Source organism: Coffea arabica, chromosome 9e (genome assembly GCF_036785885.1).
Source record: "Coffea arabica cultivar ET-39 chromosome 9e, Coffea Arabica ET-39 HiFi, whole genome shotgun sequence".
NCBI classification, from domain to species: domain Eukaryota; kingdom Viridiplantae; phylum Streptophyta; class Magnoliopsida; order Gentianales; family Rubiaceae; genus Coffea; species Coffea arabica.
This window is the reverse complement of record NC_092327.1, coordinates 29,238,977-29,263,845: the sequence shown is the minus strand read 5'-3', so window position 1 is coordinate 29,263,845 and position 24,869 is coordinate 29,238,977. Positions and strand designations below refer to the sequence as shown.

Sequence of the window (24,869 nt, the reverse complement as noted above, 5' to 3'; positions counted from 1 at the left end):
CATTATTACAGTTGAATGCATGATAAGTAATCTAAATTTGAATTTAAAATTTAAAATTTATATATATTTTTATCCATCTAACTGTGATAGTGTATATAATATTTGTGTATATAAGATTAACTTTTATAAGTAAAGAATAACTTACCTACACAACAATTGAAATACATTATAAATAATAATAAGAGAGAATATCATGATGAAAAAGTTGAAGAAGGTTTTCAATCATTGATTTTTCTCTTTTTATGTGGTTAGCCAAATTGAAGAGAATTTGTGGTCAATTGCTTAATTGGGTCTATGTATTTTATTGTTGTTTTTTTTTTCTCAAACCTGGTGGACGGGGAGGGATACTAAACCCAAATTTTATTAATGAAAGCAATAAATAAACAAATCAGAGGAGAACATGAACCAAAACCTTGAGCAATCGAAAATATCAAAATGAAGAAATAAGGAGTACTCCCTTACATTTCTAAGCCTAATGTATGGATATTTATTCCTGTCTAATGTTAGGTCTACCTATTTGGCATTTAAGTTTTTCTTAACTAAATAATGAAATGCAATTTCAAATCTCTGACGACTTTTATTCATTCATTCGAGTTATTTCACTTTAAAATCATAAAGTAAATTAGTTTGATAGATATACATGGAGGACTTGAATATTGATATCTGTAGTAACGTATAAAATGATAAATAATCAATGAGAGTGTTTGAATAGCTAAATTTTTGCAAATAGTAATAAGCACATTTTCCAATCCATCTTTTTATATTTTCAACCGCATTTTTATTTCACATATATTACATCACAAAAAGTACTAGAGTAATTATTCCAAATAATACTCTATCCAAATTTATTGAATTTTTTCATTTAACTATTTTCTATAAGAACATTTCTTCAATAAAGTAAACATATTAAAATTCGATGTGGCAGTTTGTTAATCAAATACATAAACATATTAAATGCAATTTACGGGTTAAATTCTAGTTTGTTGTTGATTTTGCCCCTTAAAATTTTGAGTTCTAAGTTTGCACACAATTTTTTGTTAGCCAAGTTATGACTAATTTTTTGCAAGCCAAGTTATGATCGATAATGTATTTAGAGATCAAAATGACAACCGTAAAATGTGAGGGATGCTTTTTGTAATTTTCCTCTGAAATTCTTTAACATGGATTGAGATCAATCAATGCCAATGGTGGAAATCATTGTAATTAAAGCAAAATTGAGAGAGGCTGAAGTAAAATATCTTGAAAATTCAAGCCCAAATCTATAGTTTTTTAGGACTTTCCATATTTATATGTATCGTTCTATCTTATTTTGAAAGTCATTTAGGTGAACTCTGCAAATAAATAACAAATAACTAGAGCTAATATAAAAAAACAAATGATTAAATCAATCGAAAGATTTCATCATAGAGGATTTTCCTAAAATTATTTTGATTCCATTTACAATTTCCCACCGTCCCGCGATTACAGGCCTTTAACTATAGTACAACGTACAACTACAACATAAATAATTTTTTGCTTTTCTTCCTCTCTTCCACAACTCCTCTTTCTCTCTCTACAATTCTCGATTCAATCGAATCCAAAATCCGCTCAAAATCTAGGGTTTCTAGACGCACGTAATATTCATATTTGACATTGATTTTTAGTACCGGTTTTGGTTGGATTTTATCATTGTGAAGAGGGAGCAAAATTCTATCCGTTAGGGTTTTCGAGTTGGTACAGATCTGATTCTCGGAAGAATTGGCCGAGTTGATTAGCCCTCCAATTTTGAAGAATTCACCATGTTTTGGCGTATGGCTGGGCTGTCTACTGCGTCTCCTGTGAGTATAAAACGCGAATTTTGGGTTTATCAATTGGTTTAATTTGTGTTTTCTGTTGTCTTGATTTGTAGCGTTCAAGTTTTTTATGTTGAATGTGTTTAATAGTGGAAATGCTCAATTTGAAGCGTGATTATTTAGCAATTTTGGAAAAGGATTGCCCGGTTGCCTGCTGTTGTGCTAATTTGTTGGGGTTTTAAAGGAAATGGAAATTATAGGGGATATCTTTCTTTGGGAATTTGTTGGTAAATGCTTGGGGAAGTTTGTCATAATGGGCTTAATTGATATGCAATGAATCTTGATTTAGTAGCCCTTCTTGATTTGATAATGGGGGCAATCAACTGGATGGCAATGGAACAGTGCCTCTGATGTAGCCAATATCAGGATACTGATGTTGTTTTTCTATTTTTTGATAGTGAACTGTGTTGTCATGGACAAGACTTGCTATTTCTGATGAAGTAGTTTAATAAGATTGAGGTAGATGATGTTTCTAGTGTGAAAATTAGCCTTGTATTTTGTGGGGAAATGATACCGAAAAGAGAATTATATACTACCCTGGTACTGAGAATTGAGACTGTCATTATATTTGGCATTTGACTTTTGTCAAGTGGTTGCTATACTGTTCACTATGGATCATAGATGAGAACTTCGAATATTTGGAACTTATCACTTGCTGATTAATTTGCATGTGCAAATGTATTCAATAGCGTAAATGTTAAACCATGCAGATGAGTCCAACTGTAGCTTCACATATGATGATTCCTAGTTGATGAAGAATCACACTCCTGTGGCTAGAGAATAGAAACTAGGATGTGCAATTTTTTTTAACATTAGGATCCGTCAATATCAAGGACAAAGTGCTGTCCTTTAGATTCAGGGTGTGATTCATGTATTTTTCTGGGGTGAGTGCTCTCCATCATAGCAAATGCAACCTAATTATAATACTATGGAGATGCATATGTTGCATTTGACTGATGGTTGACTGATTGTAGATATTCTTAGCTTTTATTATTTTGTGAAACTATAATTGTTTTAGTGCTGATGAAGAAGTGATATATTGCAATTATGGATTGCTCTAAATTGTTATTTAGTGTAAGAGTGTAAGAGTTACTTTGTGAGCAACGAAATTTCAGCAGTGTGTCAGCAAATTTAGTGAATAAAATCAAGAACAGTTTCAATCGAATAAACTCCAGCCATTTTAGAGACTGGAAACCCAGAATTTCAGTAATACTAGAAACAAAGAGAGGGAAGGACCAAAAGAGAGCATGAAGTAGCCGAGAATTAGTGGAATGGTAGGAGGAAAAAAAAAATGAAAGTGATGGAGAAGAAGAGGATGAATCAAATGGTAGCTGAAACCTTACTTTAAACAGTCTCCACATGGAGCTAATATATAAAGTGCAGCCTTGTGGAATCAGTCATAAGTTTTACAGTTTTCGATTTTTACAGTGATTAACCTTTACCTACCTAGAAAAACATAAATATTATTATTGAAAACCAAAGCTAGAGTTTTTTTTTTTACCCAGATCATGTTGCAGTTATTTTCCAAATCATTGGGCTTGAAAAATACCTAGGATTTACAATTGGATGTATACAACCTTATTGATATGGCTTTTTTTTTTTAATTTAATTATGAATTTTTAAAGTTGCTTAACTTCATGTTTCCAGACAGTGCGTTAAGATCAGGAGGTTACTGGATTATGTTTTCTCCCATGAAAGTCTTTTTGTATTTGTATCCTGTCTTTGCAACTTACTCTGCAACCGTCCTTCTTTAGCATCTCGTGTTGCTGTTTTTCTTTTGTGTTTATTTTGGTGTTAAAGAACATTTTCGTTAGTGTTTAAGTTTTTTAGATTTAAAGATATGATTTGAGCATAAGGATCCTGGTTTTGACTTACTATATGATTGGTTCAGGTGGAGACCATACTAGACAAAGAGAATTATACATTGGAGGAGCTGTTGGACGAGGATGAAATAATCCAAGAATGCAAAGCTCTTAATGGCCGCCTTATCAATTTGTAAGCCTGTGGTTTAACGCGTCAAGTACTCTTTGCTCTTGTTTTCTATAAGTAGGCTGGCTGCTGACATGTTTTAGAATCTCTCAAATTCTATTAGCTCTTCTTGGCTTCCATGCTACAGCTGCTAGACAGTTCATTCAATTCTTGTTTGTGCTCATGTTGTCCCCTTCACCTTGTGTCAGTGAAATCATGGTTCTTTTTCTTTTATGTTTGTCATAGAGTAGTAGTTATCCAGCCTATAATTGTAAGGGATATTTTTTTTTGGTTGTATTGCCATCTAATGCTAATGGGGCAGGAATTAAGCTTGCCAATCTACATTACTTTGCTCACACTGAAGGATGTTTTAATCATCTTTTAAAGCTTAGGATGCTAAAGTATCCAAGGGACCAAAAAATGCAGTAAAATATATCCAAGGGACCAAAAAGCTAGTATAATATTTTCAAAAAAGTGCTCATTCTATCTTCCAGGCAACAATGGCCCACTTTGAATGTCAGCTTTGTCAGTCTTGGTATTAAAGGCCTGTCTTGATTTATTTGCCTATTCTGCATACCTCCTTGTTGATTTGCGTTAATCACATCTTGGATTGAATCACTTTGGAAAGTCATCTATTAGAGTACGAGTACAGGAGTTGAAACACAAAGGAGGAAATATTAGGCCTTAGAGAGTGATCTATTGATTTAAATAGCCTGCAAGTGGAAAGACAGGAATGGATTGATTCTGGCCGGATGCAAATGTTAGTATGTGGGTTTTGAAGATTAAAAAGGAATTTCTGATGGCAGTATGAATGTCAAGCTTCTGAGTGTTTCATGCTGTGCATTTACCTTTGAGCCTTTATTATGTTTATTCACCTCGCTCGCTCTAGTGATATCTGGTTTATTACATGGTGGCAAATGTTTATTGGTGATAAAGGTAGCTCTGTTTCTGGGGGACCAAGCGGAATAACTGTTTGTTCATGAGAGTGACAGGTTGCAGAAATGAAATTAACCTTTTTTAACACCCATGTAAAGGTCGAAAGTAGGTGTTTGTTTTACTGTTTAATGACAATTTGTTTAGTTCCAGTTCTTTTACTGTACAATTGCATTCTTTGCCTCAAAGAAATTTGAATCTCCTTTCCTGACTTAATTTGTGCCTTTACAACTTAAATGCTCCTATTTGTGTATCACGTTTACTGTTTAATGACAATTTGTTTAGTTCCAGTTCTTTTATTGTACAATTGCATTCTTTGCCTCTAAAAGAAATTTGAGACTCTCCTTTCCTGACTTAATTTGTGCATTTACAACTTAAATGCTCCTATATGTATATAACTTGATGAAGGATCAATTATTGAATCAGAATCAATTATTGAATCAGGATAAGAAGATCAATAATTAAACTGAGGAAGAAAAGTGATTTGGATTTTCTCAAGCGTAAGATGTTTACTTGTTGAAGTTGGTTACTTTGGCCTGCAGTTGGATAACATCACTTGAAAATGAAGAAAAGGTGACATATTAAAGTAGCACCTGTTTCAAACTTTTGTATGGGGTGAAGTATTGGGTGGCTTTTATCATCCTATTGGAACATAGGTATTTGGAATTGGCGAATTTGCGGAAAATAAATGGGAAAAGCAGTGGATCTATTAGGTGGATCTAGAAATTGGGGAAGTACTTCTGCATGATTTACATTAATGTTTACATTTATATAGATGTAGTACTTGCACATGTAGAATGCATTATTTTCTTGGATGAGTGGTTGACTGGTTTCTGTATGCAATTTGCTTTGGAGTTAGACTTATTAAAGCATTAGGTTATAGATAGTGTGTTCAACAGACCAAATGGTATGGAGGATTTGGTGTCCATGTGTATGTAGCATGACTCCTTTTAAGTAAATATTTAAGGTATTTCGACATCTCCCACATCCCATCGTCTTTTTGTCATTGGACATAGCTCTTGTACATGTTTTCAGTTAGAGAATTGATTTCTTGATCCTTTCTTGTGACTTAAAACATTTCTGGTCATAATGCCAGATCTCTTCCATTTTTTGTTCTGGATTTGGTTGTTCTTCTCGAAACATTTACACTTACCTTTGAATTGGGTTTTTTACCACTTTTAGTTCCTCAATTTTCGGCAATATTAAAGAGCATCTTGCACGGTCATTTTGTGTTTTTCCACTTCACAAATCCTTTTCAGCCAGAGGTTTTGAATGACCATTGCCTATTACCTTTATGTACAGCAATGTGGCAATAATGCTTTTGTCCACTTTAAGTCAAGGCACCTTTATTTGGGAAATTTTTTTTTTTTATTTATTAGAAGGAACGGAATAAATTGTAGTGTTTTAATTTGTTAATGAGATGCAGAAGATGTGAAGCCCTTTGCTAGTATGTTTAAAGTTTTTCTTGAAAATTGGGTTTCTTAAGTACAATGAAATTATTGTGCAAATTAGTAGTTGTGTCTTTCGTAATCTACTTGTTTGGTACTATAGTGCTGTTAGTGGACAACAGGAGCATAATGGTACAACTTTTGATAATCTTTTTGTGGACATTAATTAAGAAGGGAAGCTACTCATAACCTGATTGACTGCAGCAAAAGGCAGTTGTTTCTTTCATTGGGTGGATATTCAATAGGCTTGATAGTCTAAATTCTATTAGTTTAAAACAAACACACAAATTGAATGATGAGTTTTGTGTGCTTATTTTAGGATTAAACTTTTCCTGCTTCACTTTAGCAGTTGGCATCTGGTGTCTTCTCACACCATTTGGTTGTAAAAATTTGCTAAGGGAAGTTTTTATGCAGCTTTCTACTTATTTTCTTGGTAATACAGGATAAGTACCACTGGGAAGAATGAAAAGGTTTTGCATCAGTTGTTAATTGAGCAACACACAAGCATTAAAGAAGCAGACTGGATGACGTATCTACTGCCAATAAAAACCTTTTGATGAAAAAGTTGTTATTTGATGCATGTATTGGGACAGATCAAGTTCGGTTTCTGTAGGCTGGGCTTAAAATTAAGCTACTACTAGTGATAATAGATACTTGAAATGCGTATACATTTGGCCTTTTTGTCACCTGTTTCAAGGATGCTTGTTGAATATGTTTAGATTTTCACTTGGATGCAAGAACTTTTAGGCATGTGAACCTTGTGATCTAAATGCATTTCTAACATTCTATTTGTTGAACCTTTTAACATGTTTTCTGAGAATTCTTTTGGCTAGTAACTATAATACTTTTTTCTTTCCTAAATTAGATGCTGTTTTTAAACCATGATATAATTGTGATAATGCAAATGATTGGGTACTCTGTTATGAGCACAAAATATTTCATTGCTGACATGCAGCTTGGGTGAAAGAGCCAAATCTTATGAAGCTTGTGGTGTTACTAGTTTTAATAGTTTAAGCTTTGAAATTTAATTTGTTTCTGAAATGCCTTTTTGCTAGTTTTGTACAATTGTTTTCTGTTGGAAGTGTAGATACTGTACTTAAAGCATCACATACTTGCAATAATGGAAAGGGTTGGATTCTGTAATTGGGTATGACTTTTTATTGCTGACCTGACTTGCAGTTTGCGGGAGAGAGCTCAAGTTGAACAGCTTGTTCGATACATTGTGGAAGAAGCTCCTGAGGATGCCGAGAAAACACGAACTTTTAAGTATGTATTAGGATATCATTCAAGTTTCTCATTAGATCTTTTTTTAGCGTTAGTAACTATATTTCCTTTTCAACTTGAATTTATCTAATGAGATTTGTTTTACCTGTTTCTTTGTAGATTCCCTTTTATTGCTTGTGAAATCTTTACATGTGAGGTTGATATAATACTCAAGGCTTTAGTGGAGGATGAGGAGGTGTGGAATTCTATGAGCTTTCCTATTGTTAACTTGTATTTTGACTTTTGATTTCATTTACAACTTGGATCTTTAATTTTTGTGGGCAGTTAATGAGTATTCTTTTCTCCTTCCTGGAACCTGGGCGCTCTCATAGTACTCTGCTGGCTGGTTATTTCAGTAAGGTATTGTGATACTCTGCTTTTGATGTTAAACGGGTTTGGAAGACATTACACGATATTTGACCTAAGTGTGCAATGGGAATCTTGGTTCTTTACCAATGAAATCAATGTAAGACCCATTCTTCAGCCTGGGAAGAATCAGCAGAATGCTAAATATAGTTAATAGGGAAATAACATAAAATGTGGGTGGGGACGATATTGGTAGGCGTTCTTGTGATGAATTTTTGTTGAATTGAAGTGATGTATTTCTTTCTCTGGAATCAGCTGTCATAATGCCTGGAAAAGCAAACCACCTACCATTTCTCCATTTTCTCCTTTTTCCTGCATTTATATTTGTTTTGCTCTCTTTTTGGGTGGGTTTGTCTGTTCTGGACCTGTTTCCAGATTAGCCTGCAATAATTACATTTTATCTTTTCTATGTGCTGTATATCGGGATCTCTTATATTTCCCATCTTTTTTCACAATGTGAATCTGCAGTACTAATACAATAAATCTTGTCCCTACAATCACCACTGAGTTTGACCTTGTTGCTTTGCATTGGCATGTGCATGTGTTTTGAGAAGCTGGCTTCAGGCTTTTCTTGTCTCAGTTTCAGAGTTCTTGTTCTATACCTTCATCTAATTCATTTCAATGTTCAAATTGTTACATTCCCATGATAATGTGTAACCTAATGTAGTGTCTGGAAAACAAGAAAACTGGAAAAAATGAGACTGATGTAGTTATACTTATTTGCATCTGTTTTCTCTGTTGGTACATTGTTGGATTAACTATTCTGTTTGAAAGTTGTCGGCAACTATCTTGCCAGATTTGTGGGATATAGCTCATGATTTTGTTTAAATGTGTTTTCCTACAATTAATTCTCAAGGGATTTTTTCCTTTTCTTTTGTGGGTTAACATAAAGGGAAAATCTATTCAAACTTTCCTTCACTGGAACTGAAAACATTCTAATACCTCTAGTCTAACCAGCCCTTACATTGCATACACGTTTACGCATGATTTGCGTACTTGTGCTGTAACAGAGTCACATGATCCATATGGAGGCCAGTCTTTCCGAAATGTTGGTCCCTGGAGTTTTGAAACATGCTGCTTTGTGAGGAATTTTCAAAGCCATCTGCCTCATCATAAAGGAACAGGAAGACGAAAAATACAGAAATATGCTTGTACTGGGCTGTTAATTTGTACTAGTCTGTTGACTAAAGTATTTCTAAAATTTGTATAATGAAAGTTGCCTAGATGTCCATAAGTACTAATGTAAAGATTTGCCAATTCTTTTCTTTGCTATGCAGTTTTGGATTTATAAGCAGGAAAGTAAGGCTGCTATTTACTGTCTTGCTCTTCGCTTCTATTATATCAACACGACATATACGTGATCTTGAGATTTACTGAAAAGAGTGTTATCTAGTTTTTATAAAAAACTTAATGTTTCATGCTAAACCATTCTTATGTTTGGGGAATTTTTTGACTTTCCTTAAGAGTCGAAGCTTAGACATGAATCTAGGTGCCATATTATCTTCTTATGCTTCATCCAGCATTATATGTAATCCTTTACTTAACATTTGCTGGTTTATCTCTATGAATTGCTTGGATGTGAGGTGAGGAATGGATTATTTTGGGGTATTTGAATTTGTTTACTAAGATATGCTTTTTTGTCAAATTTTATGGTTGATTCTTTCTTCCCCTTTTGGGGTGGGTTGGGGGTTGGGGTGGTTTTATTAGCTGGAAAGAATGGTTGTTGGAGATTGAAAAGGTCAAGGTGTTTGTCTTGCCTGTTTCTCTGTTCATCATGACTGTGAGCTTTCTTCTGAATGGCATGTGTAGAGGTTTTACCTTTTGACTCTGGTCAAACAGATGAAGCTTTAAGCAGTATTCATCCTTCAGTACTTCCTTTTTAAATTATCTTTGCATTATGTGTTGGCATTTGATGCTCTGATTTCTGTATGCTAGGTTGTTATATGTCTGTTGTTGCGGAAGACAGTTTCTTTAATGAACTATATACAGGTTAGTCAAATGCTTTTGCCCATGTTTTATTGGAGTATTATTATATTATGCTGTTTCTTTTCTGTTAGTAGTAACTGTTGAAATTTTTTGATACATATATATGCTCCCAAACATGTATTAATTCTTTTTTGTATCTTGGTTCAGTAGAATTCTATAATCTCCTGATTTTTCTTTGGACTCTGTCAGGCTTCTGGGACAAATGGGCAGCATGCTTTTGTTTCTTTTATTACTTTCGCCTGTGCTTGTGTTCTACTAATTTGATAATTTAAATAAAGAAATGAACTTGTTGCACATCTATATAAGTAAGCTTCACGCTATTGCTGTCTGTTCTCTTCTCCCCTTCTCCCTAGAGCTATGTTCACATCCTTTAGTAGTGATTTGGCTTCTCATCTTGTAATAACTTTTGGGTTTTACCACGGAGGGGTGTTGATTGTACAGTTACAACTGGAGCTGCAACATTTATTTTTTTGTGAAGCTTGGGCTTGATTAGAGTTGAGTTTTGAAATCAGCTAGTATAGATTTTTCTTAATAAATTAAGCTGCATATAGTTTAGATCTTAAATGAATCTAAGTAAATCTATCCCTGAGTACCTTATATCTCCAGTTATAATCGTTAATATTGAGCTTGAATCGTGCTTGAGCTGCCTAATTAGAAAGAAGTCCCAAGTCCAAGTCATGGTCAGTGGTCCAGCAGCTATTTGAGTATGAAAGATTTGATAGAAGTTTTCAGCTATCACAATTGGTTGTATCTGACCTGGGTAAAGTTGATTCCATTTTACCTAAAAAGAGGTTGAAAGCCAGAAATTATGGTGAAAAGTGTTGCATCATGATTAAAAAGACTTCTATCTCAATGTGCCTCCAGAGACCTAAATGCTAATGTGGAAGATGGTAAAGTTTGCTTGCATTCTCAGATCTGGAAAAGGTTCCTCACATGAGATGACAATTCCTTATTTACCTAACACGGATGGGGACGTACTATCTAATTTTTATCAGCTTTTCTGTTGATATTGCATTAGTCACAGTTCTTAGTAATGATATGACTAGATGAATATAAGATTGAGTGAATGAGAAGTGAACTAATTCAGTTTGTGAGTTTGGCTACATTAAGATCTAGCAAATATACTGGCTTTATAGGATTCAGATGCTACTTGTGGTCTCTTAGACTTTACCATTATTAGTTAAATATTTTTCAGAAGAGGGCTATAGGTGTTGAAGAAAATGGAAGATAAGCTAGCTAGCTGGAGATGTTGTGTCAATCAAAACATGGGAGGAAACTCTAATCATAGCCTTTTCTCTTAAATTTGTCAGTTATTGATTTTTCATTTTAAAATCCTGAAAAGCTGCTACTAATGGAAGTCAAAAATTAGAGAAACTCTTTTCAGATGAGCTCATTATGATATGATAAGATTTTGTTGAACAACTAGAGCAAAGTGTCTGTTTTGGAGAGGCATGGGGAATGAGATCTATTGTTCTTCTAATGCCTTGCATATAATTGGTTTTTGGAGTTATGGAGGTGAAAAACCGGCCTCTAGTGGGAAGTTTACTGGTTTGATTATGGGATGAATGAAGGATGCAGGTCAGAAGCAAAGCACATGTTTAAGAATTCAAAATTTTTACTCTTTAGATGACTTTTGATATCGGTTTGTTACTTTTCTGTGGCGTCATGAAAAAGCATGTGAATGGAATTGGATATACTTACTTTTAGATAACTTCTGATATTGGAAATGGAGATATAAGGAATTATTTATTCCTCATGAAAGGCTTCAACTACATTGTTGACAAACAAAAAAGCAAAGGTTACAGATGATTTGATCATTAAACTCATCACACCTCCTGTGAAAGTTGCAGTCATCATAGGAATCCAACCAGTTTGGATTTAATCTTTTGAGGTTTGTTGTCAAGTTGCATAAATGTCCTCCAGTTGTTGACGTCACAAAAAAGCATACGCCCAAATTTACTGTTGCCAATGCTTTACTGCAGGGTCATTGCCAATAAATTAGCAACATCTATCAATATCTAAACTTTTCCAGTATTTTTCTTTCGGAAAGGTCAGTGTATTTTGATGAACGGGATAATGATTTTCTCTAACCATGATCAAGAATGGAGGTCATGTAATTTATTTTTGGTGTTTCGCAGCCTGAACCAGTTTGGGATATAAAATTTAAACTGTTTATGTCTTAGCTTTACGAAATGAACAAGTGAATCAATTGGAGAAGGGGAAAATCTCAGCCAAAATCTACTATGGCATCATTATATTACCAGTACTTCAGAACATCCCTTTGAAATTTGCTATGTAAAGGTTGTGCTGCACCAAGGGTTACTCTCTTTTACTGGAAACCACTGTGAAAGCGCTGGGTTATACTGGTAGTAAATTGGAAATCTACTAGTAGAAGAGTTTTTAACAAGATTGTGTGTATTGGACATGCCTCCTGGTATGGAAGGCTACTTGCTAAAAATCTTGGTCGGAAAAGTAACAATTGAAATTTGCATACATTCCTTGGGGAGATATAATATAGTCTTGGTTGGTATTGAGAAGAGAATATAAAAGGAAGTATGGATTACAAGTTTCTTTGTGGTTGCATAATGGATATACTTGGAATATAGGAAGCTCTTTAGATAGGAATTTGGATTCGATAGACAGATTAATGAAGTTCTTTTAGTTCTATCTTTGGAAAAGGAAAGAACTTTATGTGAATGGGCTCCAAGGGGATAAAAACCAATGAAGATACTTGCTACCTTCTTTGCATATGTCTCTAAATGAGTTAATCTTGCATTGACCTTTCAAAAAACCAAAAAAATGAATGGGAAGAATCTGAGGATTGTAAATGTAGTTTCTACGACTTGTGTCTTTATTGAAGTTTTTTCCCCCTCTCAATCATTCATCAAGTTTGCTCATTTCTTTCATTCAAAAGTTTGGCCGAGTTTTCAAATTTGCAACTTCCCATAGCAGTTTTTATGTTTGCAATTGAGCATTTAGAAGTCAGTCAGCTGATATGTTTGGCTTTGTGCCTGTGCAGGCTCATCAGGATATTATAGGGAAGCTGGTTGACCTAATTGGAATTACATCCATCATGGAGGTTCGATACTTTTTGTTGTTTCTCTTTACCTCTTTACTGTTAGTCTTGAATCCTAATTTTTTCCCCCTACAGGTTTTAATTAGACTAATTGGTGCTGATGAACACCTGTATGCGAACTACACTGATGTTATGCAGTGGTTAGAAGGAACAGATGTGCTAGAGATGATTGTTGATAAGTTCAGTTCATCTGTAAGTAATTTAAGGAACCTGAACTTTTTTACTGTTCTTGTCAAGCCCTTGTTATCTTTTGAGGACCTGTGGAGGACTAAAAAGATTGTGTTAGCTTGATGGAATACACTATGTTGCAATTTTTAATTATGCTGCTTGTATGGGATGGTCTATGAAAGAACTTTACCTTTGAAAAGCTGGAGTGGGTTTCTATTCATGTTTTCCAATTGATAACTGGAGAAATACTGTTGCAGGACTGCCCAGAAGTGCATGCTAATGCAGCAGAAGCTCTTTGTGCTATAACTCGATATGCCCCACCAGGGATAACCTCTAAAATCTCCAGTCCTAGGTGGAATTTTACTTCCTACTGTATCATTCTTGGTTCCTTAATACCTTGGCTTCACTTGAAACTGGCTTGATCACATTGATGACAAGAATGTCTCGCTGTTACAGTTTTGTGGCAAGATTGTTTCGTCATGCTTTGGAGGACTCTCGACCAAAATCTGTGTTGGTTAACTCATTGTCTGTGTGCATTTCTTTGTTGGACCCCAAGAGGCTAACATCAGGAGCATATTATATGTACAGCCGCCAAATGATTCAAGGATCTGGAATAACCCCTAATCCTGAGACCGTGGATGGAATGCTTGAAAGCCTAGGTCTGCCATGATACATTACCAATTTCTCCTTTAGTTCTTACCTTGTTAACAAACTGCTGCTGTGGACCCTTTTTTTTTAGTACTTTTTCCTTTTTAAACATTTTGCTTCAAAGACGCTACCCTGTGATTTCCCTGCCATGTGCAAATTTTGAGTAGAATGTGAACTGTTGCTTAATTTTTTTTCCGAATTGAAAATCAAATAGCTGAAGTTGCTTGCTCAAATTAATAGTATTGCTGATGTAAATTTTTATTTACCTTATAGGCTGCTATATTTCTTTCATGAGAAATTTGACGTATCAGAATTTTTTTTTTTTGGGTTTGAGATGCTTGCTCCATTTAATATGTGCTGTTAAAATTCTTGAATATGATAAAGGGCATGAGTATTTAGAGTAGGTTATGCAATGATGAGAAAGATGTAGAGCTGTTCCAGTAAACTGATAACTAATTTTGATGATCATGAGTTTCTGCAACATGAGGATTACAAAATCGATTTGAATATGGGATGATTGCCTGGAGTAGACGAAGTTTATCTGCAAAAGGATTTATTCATTCTTTTTTGTTGCAAAAAAAAAGTGCTATACGTGTTTGTTGATCTTTTTGTGTGCAGCCAACTTATCTACTAAACACGATGTCATAGTTTCTGTAGCAGCACTTTCACCGTTTTAGGTTTATTTGTTCAAGTAATTAGTTTCCATTTATTCCAGTAATATTTTTGGCTGCATCTGAATGCAAATAGAACGATTTGTACATTTTTAATCTTCATCATTTTCTTGCTTGGATCTAGGTAATTTATTGTAGGAAAATTTAAGCCCAAATATTTCTGGAGTTTGGCATCTTTTGCTGCTTCTTCTGGAGTACTTCTGGAAAGGTTTATAGGTGCATGATGATATTGAAGGTGATTTATATTTAGCACTTCTAAGGGCTGTTGATTTGTAAAAAATGGATTTAGGAAGCCTTAAAGCATCTTGGAAAAGGGAATAAAAATATGCTGTGATAATTTCTTCTTCGTTAGATAGGCAGGACAATGTTTGACTGCGAATGCAAAAGTAGATGTCCAGATGGTGATATGACCCGGTTTGCTTGTATATAGTACTAGAAGGCTAAAGTGATTTGTACAAGTTTTTTTTGCAATGGCATGCAAACTGAAATCGGGTTAGCTTACATGAACTTTGGATATTATATCTTGATTTTGCAGGTGATTTGCTGAAGCTTTTGGATGTTTCCTCTGAGGACTATGTTTTGCTGACTACATATGGAAAGCTACAGCCACCTCTTGGAAAACATCGTTTGAAGGTCTCCATTCTGCTTTCATTTTCATTTTTGTTAAAAGAGAAACTTGTGGATTAGATTTTCGTTTTTGTTCGCTCATAGTAAAATTAGAAGTCTGCTAATATTCTATTGCTTTAGATGTACTGCCTAAAATTTTAATCATAATTTGCATAATATTCTCCCTAAGGTTCGTACAGTTTGGCAATGCACAAACTTGATTGTATGGTTAAAAATTATTTTTCAGATTATAGAGTTCATCTCAGTCTTGGTGACTGTTAGTAGTGAAGCTGCAGAAAAGGAATTGATTCGCCTTGGTGCTGTGAAGAGGATTGTGGAATTATTTTTTGAGTAAGTATTCTATGTCTTTCTGCCTTATCTAAGTAAGTCTGCTTTGTACCAAGAGATCTTGGTTTTTTGGAGAATAAAATGAGCTACTGAGACTTGGGATAACCTTGAATTCAGGTACCCTTACAATAATTTTTTGCATCATCATGTGGAGCAAATAATACTGTCTTGCCTGGAGAGCAAAAACTCTTCATTTGTTGAACATCTTCTTCATGATTGTAATCTTGTCGGAAAAATGCTTGAAGCTGAGAGTGATTTCATCTTGGCTACTGATCCAACCAAGGTGATATTCCAGTTTGTTATTTAGTTGGATATTGAGTGTGAACAATTTGGGTTCAGCATCTAAACCTTTTGTCATTGACTTGTACCATTCTTGGATCTGCTTTTCATATACTTTTCCTGTTACCACCTTTTCCCTTGGTAAAAAAATTGTCTTCATATGTCTTGTAGCCAACTGTTCCTGCTGAGGAGAAATCACCTCCTAGGATTGGGAATATTGGACACATAACACGTATTGCAAATAAACTTGTTCAACTGGGAAATAACAACGGTGATATACAATCACATCTTCAGGTTCTTTCTAAGCTCCTTTCTGTTGATTGCTCGCTAGGAGCGTGATTGTCCTTTGCTTTATCAGATTTTGGTGTAATATCCTCCTGTACTTAAGTTTTTCTTTGCATAAATCTGGGGCTGCAGTTTCTTGCTGTTTCTTGAGAGACATGGAATTATTTCCCTCAGTGTAAGTAGGGGAAGTAAACTGCTAAAGTAATGCACCTGAAAGAATCATCCTGCATGTGGTTTCAAAAGACAGTCACAGATTTTGGGTAGTCTTGGTGGAATGGAAGGTCTTTTAATCACTTTTAACGCCACTTAAGTGGTGGCTAATTATAGCTTTGGTATTATATTCTAGCGGTAGTGGATTGGGAAGTGAGAGTCTTTGTGTAGAAGTTTAAGGAGTGACAGAACATGAGAAGAAAGTGAGACAGTTCTTTGGTCCTCAAGATTACCACAAAGAATGGAATCATGTGTGCCAATGGCGTGGATACACTTTTTGTACATTATGTTTTTGTTTATTGATGGACTTGTTTTGGTTTGAAGTGTATCGTCAGACTAGTGTTTTTTGTTGTCATGCACCTTGTAGTAATTATCTACTTCATATTTTCTTTTAAGTAATTCAATAAAAAAAAATAATAAATATTAGCTTCCTGTAGAAGTCCTTGGTATCAGAACTTGTATAACCCTCAATGTATCAAGTATGGGACATTGGGATGCCTCTGTTATTTGCCCTTTGAGGAGGTTACTTGACTCCATAATCTGTATCAGTTGCCAACCTTTAGTCTGGAGCCTTTTGAGATCATATAAAATCTGAATTAGCAACTTTCCGTTGGCCACAAAATTTTGCACTTCTGTCTTCCCAGCAATATGTAGGCTGCCATCAACTATTATTTGAGTCTTATTCTAATAAATACGTTTCCTTGGAATAACTCGAAGCTTTACAACTCTGCCTACTTGTTTTTCCTTTGTTTTCTCTTACCTGTCCATTTGTCAGCTGATAGTGGGTCTGTACCTCATTAAGCTAATAATCTGTTCTCTTGGTCCTTTTTTATTTTTTTTTGGGGGTCCCTATTGGAGCTTTCTTAGCCCAAGGCTTGAAATGAAGTAAACTATTGTGATAAGAAATTATTGTTGTACTCTTAGTGGTGAAAATCATGCTATGATGATTATGCTAATGAATAAGGTTTTGTCGTTTATTTTGAAGTTTACTTTGTGGTATCTGAGGATATCCTATTGATGAATCTCTATAGAATGAATGGCAGGGCAGTTTGAGAATGTATTGTTGTCTTCCACTATAAAGCGAGGATTCAATCTGCCATTGTTGAGCAAACATTAGTTTTCTGTATATCACATGGCTACGACAACCTAGTGTTTACTAGTCCATCAGCATGCTTCCATTTTTTTTGTTAGCTGTCTGGTCATCCATGAATTGGTGATATAACCACTATTAGCTTTATTGGATGGATAAATATTGTCCCAAGGACAGTATAGTTACAAGAAGTCCATGCTTCATTATTGAGATCCATGGCACACCCTAGATTAAAAGGGGATCTATTAATGGGTGACATTACCTCCATTAGCTTCATTCGATGGATAATGAGTTTCCTTGGAGTACTTTGAATCCTTACAACTCCTTTCCCTAGTTTTTCTTTTGCTTCTCTTTCTTTTCCATTACTCTTGTGAGAGTGGACCTGCACCTCAATTAGCTCCTAGCTTGTTCTAATGGTCATTGTTTTTTTTTTTTTTTTTAAATAATACACCATTGCTTTGTCAGGCCAACGCTTGACTTGAAGTAAGATATTGTGATCAGAAATCATTATTGTATCAGAAATCATTATTGTACTCTTAGCTGGGAGAATTATGCTATCATAGTTATGCTAAGGTATAAGGTTTTATCGCTCATTTTGAGGTTTATATTGTGGTACTTCTGAGGATATTCTATTCATGAATATATAGAAGGCACAAGCAGATTTACATTGGGGCCAGTGGGGGCACGTGCTCTCATGGTCCAAATAAAATACCATTATTAGGCTTGGGATTTTTAAAAATTTTCAAGTTGTGCCCCAGCTAAATTTTGAAATAACAATGATATAGTAAAGTTATTATTGTAACTTGTCATAAAGTAAGTGAGAGAAGAAACAAGTAGCAGCAAATATCTAGGACTCCAAATTTCAACTCATTATTACTTACATGTTCACTCCACCTTGACCCAAAGAAAGTAGTATTATTTTATTTTAGTCTTTTACAGAAAGTATCTCCATTTCATAGGGAAGAAAACATTTGTGAACAAATTTGATTTTGTTAGTTGTATTATTGTTGATATTAAACACATGCTTGTTATTACTAGTCACTTGTGGATTCGAAAAAATTACAACAGTGAATTTGATTTCTTCCTTTGATCTTTTATGTTCTTCCCTAATAATTTAAGCTGAAAATCATCATCATTTCTAGTCTGATTAGCCTTGTGTCATTATTGTATCTCCAATGAACATTATTTCTTGCTCTGCCACTTATGGAAGGAATGCATAAATTTTGCATGTATTATTGTCTTCATGTATGCAAGCACGGACTCAATCAACCATTGTTAAGCACTAGGTTTCCTAATTATTACGTCTGTATATGTCACATGGATAAGACAGCCTAGTTTTTATTAGTTCATCAGCATGATCAATTTTTTCTGTTTGGCTGACTAGTCATCTATTAATGTGACATGTAGCCTCTATACCTTCATTAAATGGCTAAATATTGTCCTAAGGACAAAAATTGATGAGAAGTCCATCCTTGATTACTAAAATCTGAATGAAACTTTTCATTTCCATGGCATAACCTCTATCAGAAAGGGAGCTATTATTTGGAGGCATGACCTCCCTTTAGCACTGGGGCATTATACCTACAAGAAGTCAATCGTTGATTACCAAGATTGGAGTGAAACTGTTGTTTTCCATGGCTTGTTAAGCTTTTATATGTGCATTAAATGTGGAAAGATCGCCTCTCATGTTGAAGTATCCTTTAATGCCAAAAGGGTTTTTAGGCAAGAATTAGTTGGCTGTTGAAAGTTAGGGACCAGGAACTGTGGTTTTCTTTTGTACAAATTCTTTGGAACAACAAGTAGGTATGGTTGTGTTATTTATAGGTCTCTGTCTTTGGTTAGCCTGATTTAAGTGCATCATTAATTCAGTCAGTATCTCGTGGGTAAGGCAAATGTGCGAGCAAAAAACAATGGAGTGTTAATGAGGTATACTGAGATGTGGTACATGATTTGGATGTCTAATTGAGCATCTTTGAATGAGGAGAACTGAAGAAATGATCAAGAAGGTCGAGTAATTAGCTTTTCTAGTTTTTTTTTTCATTGACTTGCAGGAGCTTTTACTTTTGATTTGCCCCAGATTCTCCTAATAGTGTCTTTTTCTTGATTTGGAAAGGATTTAACTACTAGCAATTTGAGGAATATGCATGGTTCTACATCTAAAGTGACAAGGTTTTGTAGTGATATAAAAGTTTTGGGTTTTATTATCACTTAGGATGACTGAGTTTATTACTGTTTCAGAAGAACAGTTGCAGCAAGTTTTCTTAACATTTTGAAGTTAGTGATTTGATTTTCTTTAATCACTTGAGGGGAGATGACCATTTTGTGCTAATCCTTGCTTTTTAGTAATGTGCTGTCTTGATTGTCATTATTGCTAAAATTACCACCCAGTGACATCTTCAATCATATTTTTGTTGGTAGTTCTGTTGTTTCAAATTAAATTCTCCAGTCATTGCCTGATTATAGGTCTCTGTTTCTTAATCTTGATAAATGATCTCTTTTTTTATTGTCTGAAACTGTTAATATCCTCTTTGTCCAGGAGAATAGTGAATGGGTTGATTATCATACAAATGTCTTACCGAAGCGCAATGCAGTGGAAAATGTCTTCCAGTGGGCTTGTGGGTAAGAGTTCATGCTCAATTTGCTTTATGCAATTGGTTGGTTGCCCCTCATTTGTGTCGTGTTAGTGGGAGACTTAGGATACAAAAGTTTGCTTGGATACGTATTATTTGGAAAAAAAAAATTTGTTACTATTCACAAAACACGTTTCCTAATCACCTTTTTACCTCGCATGTATCACATCGAAAAAAGAGCTACAGTAATTAATAGCCAAAAATTTTCCCAAATAACCTTCAATCCAAGCAAACCTACCTTTTCTCTTCCGATGATGGATTGATCCTTTTTCCACCCCTCCCCCCCCCCCCCCCAAAACACCAACAAAAAGCTTAAGTTAGCATTGGTGGCTCAAACTTTGGAAGTAGAGGTGGAATTTTTCTAGTGATAGCGTGCATTGATTTCCAGTTGTAAGTGTACAAGGTGCAAGCCCCCCTCACTTTCTTTTCCTTTTGGAAATGAGACATTTGATTAATTACAAACTCAAAGCTTATTTTCCTGAGTCTATCTGTGTCATTTTTAGTGCATTCTAAAGTATTACGTGTCATAATTGTGCACGAATATTGATGTCCTTTTTTTTGGTAATTTTTAATGAAGTCCTGCCTTTGGTACCTAGCCAAGCCCCAGGCAGGTGGTTAGATTTGAACTGATTTGAGGGACACAAATTGCTTCTTTGTGGTTTTACTGATAGTCATCACTTTTATGCAACTCTCCTGGACTAAATTTAGGTGGTTTCCCAGCATCATCTTTAGTTGCTATTTCCATCTCCCAGTTCTTTTTGGCTTTAAAAATTTGCTCTCTTTCTGGTTGCTACATGTCTTGGTTATTTATTCCTGTGTTTGTTTCTTTTCTCTTTTTCCTGTTCCTTACCAAGCTCCCTAATTCTATACCAATTGCTATATTTTCTGACTTGCATTTATTTAGTTTATATGTTGTTTTGTTTCTTAAAAGTTCCTTTTCTGCCCTTTTGACAGGTTTGTTTTTGGTGTGCATGTGCTAAATGTAGAGTTCTTTTGCTTTGTCCTTGTGGGACTTGGCATTTTTAGTTTCCTGTGTCTGTTTTCATAATGCTTATAATCTCTGCTCTCTTTTCAAACTTGTGCAGTTTGCTAACACTCATTTTATCCACTCTTACAGGAGACCCACAGCACTGCAGGATCGGGCAAGGGATAGTGATGATGATGATTACCAAGATAGAGATTATGATGTTGCTGCTTTAGCTAATAACTTAAGCCAGGCCTTCCGCTATGGGATCTATAGCAATGATGATATTGATGAGGTGCTCTTTATAACTCGCAAAAAATTTCTTCTACGTGTTTGTGTTTCATATTATTATTATCTGTTTGCTTTTGGTTGCGGAATGACTGTGCATCTCAAGAATTGATGAACTGAAGAAGAATACTATCTGTTGCATCTTTTAAGGCATCCATGTTTTCATCAATTGTGAAATAAAGCATTAACGTATTGTTGCCCCAGTAAACAGTAAGGATGATATTCGATTTTGAAGAGTTTTGGTATTCTGTTTTAAGTAATTTTCACTGGATTGGAAGAATCAATGCTGTGATTGATCTGCATGTATTTTCTGCAAGCTCTGCACATGCAGACATTATGTCCAGTCCAGTGTTTTTAACAGCAAGCATTTCTACTTTGTTTTGACACTTGAATTTTACTGCTTTTTCCAGAATCTTCAAATGACATTGGTTTGAGTTACTGGTTTATGTTACTGACGTGTTGTTCCTCACATTGCCTTTTTCCTACTATTGGGTGGTTCATGGTTGCAACTTTCTGTGCTTGAGAGTAGATTAAGACCTGAGGAAGCAGGTTAAGAGAAGCCCTTGCTCATTCTATCCATTTCAAAGGAATTCTTGCTAGTTATCTGATGCCTTTTTCTTCTTCCATGTGGCTAATATCAGTTGTGTATTGTGTCAAACATTAAAGAGGGAGACTGTAGGAGGAACGGTGGGAAAGGATGGGGTAGAGAGAGATCTTTAAACATTAAGCATCAAACTTGTGTGCTTTTATTTGTTTATTCCTTAGTTGGAGGTGTGTGAAACTATCCTGCATGGAAAGTGGAAAAATGGCCACATCTACCATGAAAAGGAGTAAAAATAATTGTCTCATTTTCAACTTAAGCTGTAGAAATTTTGATATTTATGACTTTAAAACTGAAATGGTTTCAATGTAGTGTTGCATCTTTTCCTTGCTACAAAATTAGTTAATCCTGTCCTGTATATTTATTTATTCACTTGTTTTCATATAATTTTCTACCTATTAGGTTGTTTAGCGAATGGTAATTATTATCTTCTATCTGATCATTTTTTTAAAAATATCCTGATTGCATATGCATTATTGGTGCATATATATCTGTTTTAACTTTGTATCTATTTACTTTTCAAGTGGTTAGAGGCACTCATTGTTAGTGGAGTGTCTGGATAAAATACTGTTTAGCACTTGGTTTTTAATTAGTATTTTCCCATTAGTTACATGAATGCATTGTTTGTTGCCGTGTGCAGACTCATGGCTCGCTGGAACGAGATGATGAGGTTTGTTTTTGTTGACTTTTCTCATGAACTTGCCTTCTTTATTTTCCAATTGCACTGGGAGTTAGATTAATTGAGGATGAGTAAATATCTTGCGAAGTAAGTGGGTCATTTTAGTCAATTAAATTGTGAAACTCTAACTAAAGTTGCAGAATATTAAATAGGAAGAGGATAATGTGACAGTTTTTTATATGGTCAATACTTTTTTTTGGGAAATTGTTTTTTCAGTTTGCTTTAAGGCACTTAACGCTGCTTTTATGCGGATTCTTAAATAGATTACTGATTTCACTTGTATCAGGGCTACCTTTCCTGGACCGTGTCTTGACTAGGCTTTTGGTTGGATGTAAATAAACTCCTCAGAGCATATCCAGTCTGTTGTCTATATGGGCATTCTAACATTAACCAGGATAAACAGGACCTTTGCTTCATGTGTGTGTCAATTAAATTTATTGTCAGTACAGCAGAGAAAGCTGCCTAATGAAGGAAGAAAAATCAATGTAGTTCAGAAAAGATCATTATTTAGATGGCTGCAATTCTCTTGGAAACTTTCCATTAAACATTTTGAAACTTTTTATGCATTGTTGACTTCAGACGTTCGGATAATTATCTTGCAGGATGTCTACTTTGATGACGAATCTGCTGAAGTTGTCATATCTTCTCTTCGTCTTGGAGATGACCAAGAAAGGTATGTCAAGTTTGTAGCTTGTTTTGTGGAGACTTCCTACACACCTTTTCTCATTTTTTATGAGGGCACATGGCTGTACTTGGTAAGATTTGTAAGCACATGAAGCATTTCTGATTTCATGAGATTTATCACGACATTTCTGGTTTTGGGGTTTTCATATTCTGCTTTACAGTTTCTGAGCTCTTCTTATTTCTCCTCATGGAGCATTTTTATGTCTGACATTTTGTCACCACATGGATCCTACATTATTTCAGATTCCTTAAATTGTGGGCTCCTTCCTGTTTTTGTTTATTCAGCTCTAGTTTATTGGTGTAATGGTGGTTGTATCTCTAACTTGCACATGCTTGCAGTAGCTCTCTTTTCACGAATTCCAACTGGTTTGCTTTCGAAGATGACAACACTGTCAATGAGCGATCAACTGGCACAGTTGCTTCACCATCACCGAAAATCGAGGGGACGGGGGCTCATGAGAAGAATATTCCTCATGGAGATGATGATTTGGCAGATACTGCAACTTCTGAACTCCCTGAATCAAAGCCAAGCCTAAATGATCCTGCAACAGAGGATACGCCGAAGAAATCGAGAGAGACAGAAACAGAGAGTGATAAGCCACCTGAATGGGTTGAATGGAGGGAAAGCTCTGAATATGGTGAAACCTCAGACCCAACTTCTGATTTGGATGATACAGCTCGGCCGCCGTGCTTACCGAATGGTGAGCTTCAAGTAGAATCTAAGGATCAGGTGGATGAAGTGAGCCCAGCTTCAACAGATGCTTCTCCATCTGATGCTGATGTACCTGTAGACGCTCTTGAAACTGAGGTTGGAATATCACAGGAATCATCAGATGTCACCTCTGGTTCCCGACCTTCAGAATCAGATGTTAAACCAAACTCCCAGAATGATGACTCTCTCCATCCGGAGAAGCCACCTATTACAGGTGAAGGATCCTCTGGAGGCTCAGAAAGCAAACAGTAGAATTGATGTGGGAACTTCTGTAAATTATAACCCAAAATCATGTGGAGCTAACCAAGCAACACTGCAACTACAAACTTGGGAGAGAAATTCTGGGACAGCTGCAGTCGAATGGTTACTTGCTATACCAGAGCCTTCTGTACATTAATGGGGCTCTTCTGTCAAATAGGGCTGATGATTTTTTCCCCACCTTTAAATGACTGCGTTCACTCATGTCTCTCACGTGAAGCTCTTTTTGCATGTAATTCTTTGGGTCTGTCATCTTCTCTAGCATCAACCTGTCGGCAAAGAGTCAAGGTGGCTGATCACTGATGAGAAGATGAATGCTGTAAGCCGAGAAGACATTTGTTTATAGCTTTCAAAGGATCCTTCACCCATGGAAGTGTTCTTTCAGATGAAACAGTGTTAAAACTATTTGGGGCTTTATGTAATCACCTGATTCGAACGAGTGTCCTGGTTCCATTACAAGACCAATAATTGCTCTCTTACAAATTTTGTGCACCATTCTGTTGTTTACACGTTTTATCATCTAGCCAAGAACCTGCTAGGCCATTTAACAGCTGCTGCTGAGCTTTAACTGCTGCTTCACATAATTATTTTATTAACTTAGGGTGCATTTGATAAAATTGAAGTCTGAAAACTGAAGTTTGAATCCATTAAGTTGTTGAATGGTTAAGTATTAAATTAAATACATTTGAGTGCATATCACATTCAGTGTAAATGAATTAATTTATCACTTAATTTTGAGAGCAAGTTTTGTCTAAAAAATTCAGATGTTTAATTTTTTGTTATCAAACGCGTTTGAATATGTTAAGACCTAAATTCATTAAGTTTAAGTGGTGAATTACGTTATCAGACCGGACGTTAGTTTGGAAAGGTAGTTCT

General features: G+C 35.2%; 1 protein-coding gene across 3 annotated transcripts; it reads left to right on the top strand.

Annotated features, from left to right (window-relative positions):
- Positions 1-1,502: 1,502 nt before the first annotated feature.
- LOC113710229 (uncharacterized) lies at positions 1,503-24,488 on the top strand. Of its 3 annotated transcripts, none has more exons than XM_027233118.2 (19): positions 1,503-1,817; positions 3,724-3,827; positions 7,361-7,447; positions 7,565-7,640; positions 7,730-7,804; positions 9,746-9,799; positions 12,816-12,875; positions 12,948-13,064; positions 13,298-13,392; positions 13,497-13,699; positions 14,895-14,992; positions 15,213-15,316; positions 15,431-15,596; positions 15,764-15,886; positions 19,714-19,796; positions 20,925-21,066; positions 22,301-22,330; positions 22,942-23,012; positions 23,363-24,488. In XM_027233118.2, exons 1-19 carry the CDS (start codon positions 1,779-1,781, stop codon positions 23,985-23,987), a joined length of 2,352 nt encoding a protein of 783 aa, XP_027088919.1. In that variant the 5' UTR covers positions 1,503-1,778; the 3' UTR covers positions 23,988-24,488. The 3 variants fall into 3 exon arrangements, with proteins under 3 accessions (XP_027088919.1, XP_027088920.1, XP_071922653.1); XM_027233119.2 differs by having other exon boundaries at positions 1,534-1,817; positions 23,366-24,302; XM_072066552.1 differs by lacking the exon at positions 1,503-1,817 and adding an exon at positions 5,178-5,306.
- The last annotated feature ends 381 nt before the right edge of the window (positions 24,489-24,869 follow it).

Bases quoted from the DNA above. Each gene is read 5' to 3' on its own strand.
- LOC113710229 (XM_027233118.2), top strand. From the start codon at position 1,779: ATGTTTTGGCGTATGGCTGGGCTGTCTACTGCGTCTCCT. The intron at 14,993-15,212 runs GTCTCCATTCTG...ATTATTTTTCAG, and splicing joins TTGGAAAACATCGTTTGAAG to ATTATAGAGTTCATCTCAGT. The intron at 19,797-20,924 runs GTAAGAGTTCAT...CCACTCTTACAG, and splicing joins GTCTTCCAGTGGGCTTGTGG to GAGACCCACAGCACTGCAGG.